We start from the raw sequence: 8,165 nt of genomic DNA, 5'->3' as shown, positions 1-8,165 counted from the left end.
GAGTTGTTCTATTTTAGACGGGCCAGTAGAGCTCTGAACATCAATGGTCTAGAATAATCCGGACTTTAGTTTATTAATAAACATCCATTTTATCTCCAAATCAACAACAGCAGTTCTGGATAATGTTAACTAAACTTTCTATATGTTACAAACAGACACTAAAAACGCAGAGAGACAAACTTAAAGCTGTAAATCCTTTAACCCAGATTCCCGTGAGTTAAATGAGTGAGATTAGCAGGTGAAATAGATGCTGCCTCATTTGTGAGAAAACTTTTCTACGTTTGGATAACCCTCTGTTAGATGGAATGAAATAATCCCAGCCAGCTCATAGAGAGAAACGTCTGCTGCTGTTTTATTAACCCTCATATTCATCTGATCAGACTCAGGCTGACCGTTAGCCTCAGATAGATTTCTAACTTCAGCCGAATGTTTGAATTCATGGAAAGTTTTTTTTCTCCGAGCTTCAAAAGCCTTTTTGAAGCTCAGAGGAAAAACTCCTGATTCCAAAGCAAATAAGGTTCATGTGGGAAGATAAAGGAGCTGGTGGGGGGGGGGCTAATTATATTACAGCTCTCTACTCTGATCTGGAGGTTTGGACCCAAAATTAGCCTGTGAGAACTTTTCAGAACAACAAACAGGGTGACAGGAAGGTGCTGGTCGTATTAGTGCATTGTTTGAGGAATGAACTGGTTCCACTTTCAGGACCCTCCCACTCATCACCCTATCATCAGCTGATATTAATCCACTCCTTAAACACCCACCCCATCCAATCCCAACCTGTAACTTTCCTCCCAGGAATCGTCTGCCTGCTGCTGTCGTACCTTCATGCGCAGGAAAGCCAGACTCCTGTTGTAATGAAACGGATGTTCTCTGATTGAATCGGATTTTCAACACTGCTGCCTTTTCTGAACCTCAGGCTGAAATCAGGAGCTGATCTGGAGAGTCTGTAGGAGTAAAACAGAAAGAAACTCCCATAATGTCATAAAACAATAACGGAAAAAAGTAGAAATATTTCATATAGTTTATCTTCTCTGTTCTCCTCCTGGTCTGTGAGATGAACACCTTCTGTATTGTTTCTGTGCCTCCATGTGAAGCTGTGCTTCTCGTATCCCGGCAGGTATTGCTGATCGTATAGCTGACCTGGCAAAGCTGGGGTCATTTCTGCAGGGCCCTGCAGCCACTAATCTCTGCTGCTTTAAACAATCGGTGCATCTCTGCTTTATTGAGATGTTTACAGCCGATCAACAGCTTTTATGACATCTAATCTGCCCACTGCTGTTTTTATCGTCTCTTTAATCACTGTTTCATTGTTCAGCTCAAATGTCTGCAGCATATTTACAAACAACATGTTAGCGTGTGAAGATACAGGGTGCACTCAGAGACAGTGAGAAATGATTTATCCTAAATTAATTTGATAAAAAGTTCATATAACTGGCAAAAATATTCTTTATAAAGAATTTGGGCTTAATTTAGGATTCAGGATGCCAGCAGCTCAGGACACGTTGGAGGATCTGGAGCAGATGGAGGCTAACAGAGACGGTGTCACGGAACAATCAGAGTCTAGTTTAATTGGATGAATCCAGAGGAAACAGGAAAAGTTCAGCAGATTCAGTTCTTCTCTATCGGGATCAAAGTTACACAAACCTGTTGGGCTGAGAGGAGTCAGAAAGTAGCAGAAGGTGAAAACAATTAAAGCTAAAAGTGACTTGGTCCCAAAAAGGCAGATTTGTTCTGCATGGAGCCCCAGATGACCTGGATGCAGAGGAGAAGCTTGAATGGGTCTATATGCTGCAGAGCTCAGGTTTAGATAATTAGACTGAACAGGTGAGCATGGTTACTAGAACAGTTAGGAACAGTCAGGGAAAGGAGAATTACAACAATTCATTTTTATGGTCAGATTTACTTCCTTTCGTCTCCCTCCAACTGCATTCTTTACGGCACTGAACTGATCTCCATCAGTAGGAGGCAGAGTCAGCCCTGAACAGGTTCCAGGCTCCTACCCAGGGGCAGATTTAGGAAATGTGGGGCCCTATGCAAAGACAGACAGGGGGGCCCTCTGAATGGAGAAGAACACATCAAACAGCCCCATTCTCCAGATGTAGAAATGTTAATAGAATAGACATCCATTCTCTGTTCTAGGTTGTGTCCCTCTCTTCTTGTCCCTTTTCTTCTTGTTTTCCTCTCTATGTTTTGTACTCAGCTGACTTTTCATGCTGTCTCTAAAGGAATGAAAGATTTTTTCCAAGCACTAAGCTCACTTAGCTGATTGCTCCTTCCTGTGTTTCCAAAAAGGCCAAAGTAAATAACCCAGTCCTTCTTTTCACTGTAGACAAGCCATGATCTGCTTATCTGTTCTCCATTTTTCATTTGGATGAAATAATAGCTGCATGAATCATGACAGCAGACAAGATAGAGGAGAGCAGGAGGCGGGGTTACCAATCTACTCGCTCTGGAGAGCAGAGTTCGCTGCTTTTAGATGTTGTCTCCAAAGTCTCCAGTAGCAGAAAAAAGTCTCTAGATTTGGCGCTAGGAGCTTTTTAGAAATCAAAGTGCTAGAGGGGTCTGAAAAGTGGCTAAATATAGCGACTAAAGCGCTAAGTTGGCAACACTGCTCTTTGCATGGTTTGTTTTCAAATGGTTTGCTGCTGTCTGTTTGGACCTTTCTGAACATGTGCAGCAAATGGACTGATCCAATATGGTGGACACTGAAGGGGGGGCTGAGACACACTTAATATTATCAGCGTTCTGATGGCATTTTAGCCAAAGGATTTTTATCAAAAACATAATTAATGTGCACAAATAAGGAATAGTTGTAATAACCATACATGGAAACAGAGTGTATGGGGCCCCCAGGAACTTGGGGCCCTTGGCAACTGCTTAGTATTGCTTGGCTGAACTGACACCTGACTTAAAAAGGTAGAAGTGTGCAGAGAGGCTGCATAGAAAATAGTACTTTAGATCAGTTTATTTCAGCAACTGGATGTTGGATTGATTGTTTGCCTTTAAAGGCATTTTTAATGCATGTTAAAAAGTGACGTCTCGTCTTTGGGCCCTGGATCCAGACAGACATGGAGGACATTTTTATTGCAATAAGAGGAGAAGAAGGAGACAAACAGGGAAAATGAAGGGGATGAAGATAGTGATCAACACCAGAGACGAGGCAGAGGAAGGGCCAATAGGATGAAGAAGTTTAGTTTCTAGAGACGTGGATCAGGTCACTGCTCATCTTCTTCTCCCACTAATGACCTCATTTTAAAAAGAATGAATCAACATTAGTCATGTTTGTTAACCTGACACCATCCCAGTCATGCATCTTCCCTCCCACTCAATCAAATATATATTTGATTGAGTGGGAGTGATAACAAAACCACAGAAACAAAAAAGATTTGTTTGTTTTTTTAGATTTTCAGGTTTGCTTAGTTAGAGTCCAGTTGACAGAGCTTTAGTTCTGGTTTAGTTCAGGTTCTTTCACTTTTATCTGGCTCAGATTAGACCGGATTAATTCTGCAGGGAGTGAATTCTGCAGGTCAACCAATCAATTCAATCTGATAGAAAACAAAGAGGTGGATTAAAAATAATCTGACTTCAGCAGATAGACTCTAAGGTGCCTTCAGGGTGATTTGCTGTAAATTGGTGATAAATGAATAAACTGATTCAGCTCATATGTGAAACTAGATGATCACCTGTAGAATAAATTAATCAAACTGTTTAGACCTTTCTGAACATGTGCAGCGAATGGACTGATCCAATATGGTGGACACTGAAGGGGGGGGCTTCAGGAACTTGGGGTCCTAGGCAGCTGCCCTGCTCGTACCAAGGCTTATACAAAAGCTTGATTTACATCAAAGGTCAATCAAGGAAACAAACCTAACAGGAAAAGATGGGGAGAAATGAAAGTCCTCTTATTCAGGCCTCAGCAGAGACCTGACCATCGTCCATGTCTCCTCATCCAGCCTATCTTCACCTCCAGAACAGTAAAACCGTCATTTCCTCGTTTTTCATTCCTGATGTTTGTTGTGAAGAGCAGCAGCCATTCATAGCAGCGTTTTATCGCTTCTACGAGGCTTTAGCGGCATTACATCCTACTTAGTGTGACTCCTTTTGAGAGGGAAGGGAACGTTTAAACAGCTGCACTGCAAAACTATTTAATCCAAATAAATTTTTTTTTTTTATAAATAGATTTTTTCTTGAATTGAGGAGGTAAATGATTCACTTTGCCAATAGAACAAGAGCATTTATATTTAAAATAAGAAAAAAACAACTGCATTCTCCTTTTTCAAGTGCATGTTATCTAATTATCTTATTTTAAGAGTGAAAATACTGATTCCATTGGCAGATCATCTTCTTTACCTGCTCAGATTGAGGGGAAATACCCTTGAATTAAATAATGACTTATTTCCAGATCATTTCTGCAGTGTGGAGTCGTTCAGTACGGCCCGTTGTGTTTCTCCACCTCAGCGCACGCTGTGGTTCAGCTGTCAGGCTCCCAGAATCAGGACATGCTTAGGTGAGCGAATTATCCAGAGCATCCAGCCGGACTCCTCCCACCCTGAGGACGGCTCAGTGGGACGGGCGCTGTGCTTCCTCAGCGTTAGACATATAAGAGGCTTTGGGAGAAAAGCTTTCCACCTGGCATGGAAGCTTTGCTTTCCAGCTTTCCCTTTCAACTTTCTCTATTTACTGAACGTCAACAGATCCGTTTATCTCGGTCAGAACCGGAGGTAGGAGACTGGATCTCTTTATGATTTCTCTCACATTGTGAAGCTTTGTTTTCATTTGCTTTAGCAGGATGTTTGTAATGAATGAAAGCAGCTTCTGTCTTTTATTGCATAAACTTATCAAAAAAAAATGATGCATTCTACTTTAAAACTACTGTGAAAGTTTGTGTAGTTCACATAAACACATTTAGGTTTATCTTTGCAAACATTGCATTAAGTCCTTCCAGCTGCAAAGTGATAAGATGATGAGCAACATGTTTGTTTTTGGGATGTTATGATGAGCAGTTCATTATGGAAAATAATGAAGCCGTTAAATGTTCCGCTTTTCAGGTCAGTTGTTCTTTAACATTCCAGCCATTCAGCTCAAATCACCTCTTGTGTTTAGCACAAGCAGCTCTTCTAGCTTTGTGTTGTTGATTTGAACATATGGTCCACTTTTTTTAATGATCCGTGAAACATTTCTTCTTAATATTTCACTTTATGATTTACTTCCTTCTCCAAGGTTGTCAATGTTTAAGTGGCTCCAGTCAGTAATTATCTCTCACAGCGCACCTCCTGCTGGTTTTAACTGTAGAAAAGCACATTTCCATTCAGGCATGTTCTGCTGCAGGTGAACCAACCGTCCGCCTTTTATGAGTTATTTATTTTTCTTAGTTTTTATGCATCTGTGGCAGAAGCATCATTTTGCAAATGGCTGTTATTGTTTTCCACTTTGTATAAGAGAGGAAAACCTGAGCTGAGTCTTTGCAGGTGAGAAGAAATCCGATGCACGATGGGAGTGTTTCAGGAAGATCTTTAGTCTCTAATGTTCTTGGAAATGTTGTAGTTACTCAGTGGTAGGTCATTAAAGTCAATATTTAATGAAAAAATGCTAATAAAAGTAATTTTTATTATGTTTTTTGATTTGATGCAGCAGACCTCTGTGTTTGAAGAGAGAATTTAAAGGTATTTCATCACAGAAAGGAGAGGAGGGTTGGATTCATGATAGTAGGAGGAGGAACTGAGTTTAGTTCTCAGAACCAAGCATCACTTTCTGCTTCTTTTTTCTGGTTCTACAGAAACGGTTCATCCATCCGGTGACGTTCCTTTATTTAATAAGGCGACACTGAGGATGCTGTTTGATCGGAACTTGCAGATTGTTGAGTTTTTCTGTTTCCGACACACATTAAGAAAACGACCCTCCTTGTATACAGAACTAAAACCCAGACCTGCAGCATCTGAAGCACCAGGGATCCTTTCTAACCTGATCCATTGGTTCCAGGGAAAGTGTCCACGCACAGACGATTTAACTATTTAAGTTTGCATTGATTGATCAGATCAAGTTTTGAGTTAAATGATCTTTAAATTGTCAGCCTGTCAAATGTTTAATTGTCTTTTTTTTTGTGTTTAATTCTTCGTCTTTTCTCTAACAGGATGTGTTGACGCTGCCCCGTTCCAGGGTTCCCCCTCCATCGTGTGACACAGACAAACCTGAGTCTCTGCATCTCTGTGGATGCGTGTGTTGAACAGCGGATGTGATTAGGAGCAGGAGAATCTGCAGATTGACCATTTCTACTCACAGAGCCGTTCAGGACCTCTGAGAACCCCTCTAAGGGGGGATGCCAGTGTTGCTAAATGCCGACGTATCGTTCAGCTCCAGGCAGGAGCTCCTGGATCTGCAGGACGATGGGGGTCCCCCGTTGGACACGCCTAGTCCATTGGATTCCCAGACAGAAAGCCCCGTTGGGTCTGGTGCGGAAAGCCCCGGCACACCAGGAGCCGAGGGCCGAAATGGGCCCCTTATTTTCACAAGGGCTTCAAAGCTGCCAGGACAGTTTTATGAAGACGGCAGTCGGCCTGACACAGAGGTTCCTTTGGAGCTAACGCTAACACCCTCTGATCAACTGTGTGGTTGGGGAGCTCTGAAGCCCAAATTCCTCCAAGTGTTCAACACGCCTCGCTGGGTGCTGTTCTTCCTGTGCGTGGCCTCTTTTCTCCAGGGAATGATCATCAACGGATTCATCAACTCTGTGGTCACCTCCATCGAGCGACGCTTCGACCTGCCCAGCTCCCAGGCCGGTCTCATTGTCAGCTCCTACGACATCGCCGCCTGCATCTGTCTGTCCTTCGTCAGCTACTTTGGCGGCAGCGGGCACAAGCCCCGCTGGCTGGGGTGGGGGGTCCTCATCATGGGGCTGGGTTCCCTGGTGTTCGCCTTGCCTCATTTCACCACTCCCGCCTACTTGGTCAATGTGCAGGAGCAAATCGGGATGTGCTCTGCCAACGTGACCTACCAGTGCCAGGAGAAGGACGGCGAGGTGCTGTCAAACTATCGCTTCGTGTTCATGCTGGGCCAGTTTCTGCACGGCATCGGAGCCACGCCGCTGTACACGCTGGGGGTCACTTACCTGGACGAGAACGTCAGCTCCAAGTACGGACCCGTTTACATAGGTCAGTGCCAACAAGTCTGCAGAAAACTTCTCATTTACCTAAAATCACAACTGATCATTTTCAACAAATTTCAAAATTGCATTTATTTTCAACCTATATTGCATTTATGATTTTATTGCATATTTTCATTTGCACTAAGCATAACCATAGCTGTGTTCAAATAGCCGCCTTAACCCCTATATAGGGCACTATAAAGCGATTAAAAGATTTTAGATGAGTATCCGAATATCTAGTGGATAAAAAAGTAGTGGACTCGAAATTTCCCACAATGCACCTGGAAAAGCAGTGATCATCTACGCTCACTAGACGGGCAGATATATCCCCAACTGCTTTACGACAGCTTTCCTCAGAAACCCTTATGGAATTTATCTGAGGCGACAAATAACAAAGAAGGTGGGGAGGTGGAGTCATGTGACCAACAGGAAGTGAAAAGTAGGAATCATCTGTCTGAACAGCCAGTTAACTGAGTTCACTATAGAGTTCACTATAGAGTCCCTGCTCTATATAGTGATGGAGGGATTTAGGGGTCAGGATGGACGATAGGACACAGCCTGTGCCGATGTTTCAGCTTTTCCATAACTTTGAAAGCCTGCTTTTCCAGATTCTATTACTGCAGTACTTTGCTGTAACATCTGCATGAAAAAGTTCTTACTTCTGCTATAAAGCATAGATCTAGGTGCTGGCTACAACTCTCTGTTCCCTTCTGTGTGACAGCGTTCCCACTTTAACCGTATTACTTAGGGATGCACGATATAATCGGCCCCTTATCGGTATCAGTCTTAAAACTGAATATCGGATATCAGCCAACCCACCGATATTTAACCCGATATTTGATCAGCTTCTGAGTTTCTAAATTCTAAAAAAAAAATAAAATACTACTTCTTCTTCTTCCTCAAAAACTAATTTTTTACAGACTTAAAAACTTCTATCTTCATATGCTGATATATTGCCATTTAAAAACACCATATCAATCTCTTTTACTAATGAAATATTGCTATATGTCATCGTTATGCTACG

General features: G+C 42.4%; 1 protein-coding gene across 1 annotated transcript in view; it reads left to right on the top strand.

Moving 5' to 3' along the window:
- The first annotated feature begins 6,134 nt into the window (after nt 1-6,134).
- The window catches only part of slco4a1 (solute carrier organic anion transporter family member 4A1), a 27,396-nt gene continuing 25,365 nt past the window's right edge, over nt 6,135-8,165 (top strand). Inside the window, exon 1 of the mRNA XM_015404390.1 lies at nt 6,135-7,148. Within this exon, the coding sequence (XP_015259876.1) occupies nt 6,317-7,148 (832 nt within the window). The 5' untranslated portion in view covers nt 6,135-6,316. The remainder of the gene's footprint in view (nt 7,149-8,165) is intronic.

The sequence above is a fragment of the Cyprinodon variegatus genome, unplaced genomic scaffold (assembly GCF_000732505.1).
Source record: "Cyprinodon variegatus isolate N-32 unplaced genomic scaffold, C_variegatus-1.0 Scaffold1722, whole genome shotgun sequence".
Taxonomy (NCBI): Eukaryota; Metazoa; Chordata; class Actinopteri; order Cyprinodontiformes; family Cyprinodontidae; genus Cyprinodon; species Cyprinodon variegatus.
This window is presented reverse-complemented; position numbering and strand designations above follow the sequence as displayed.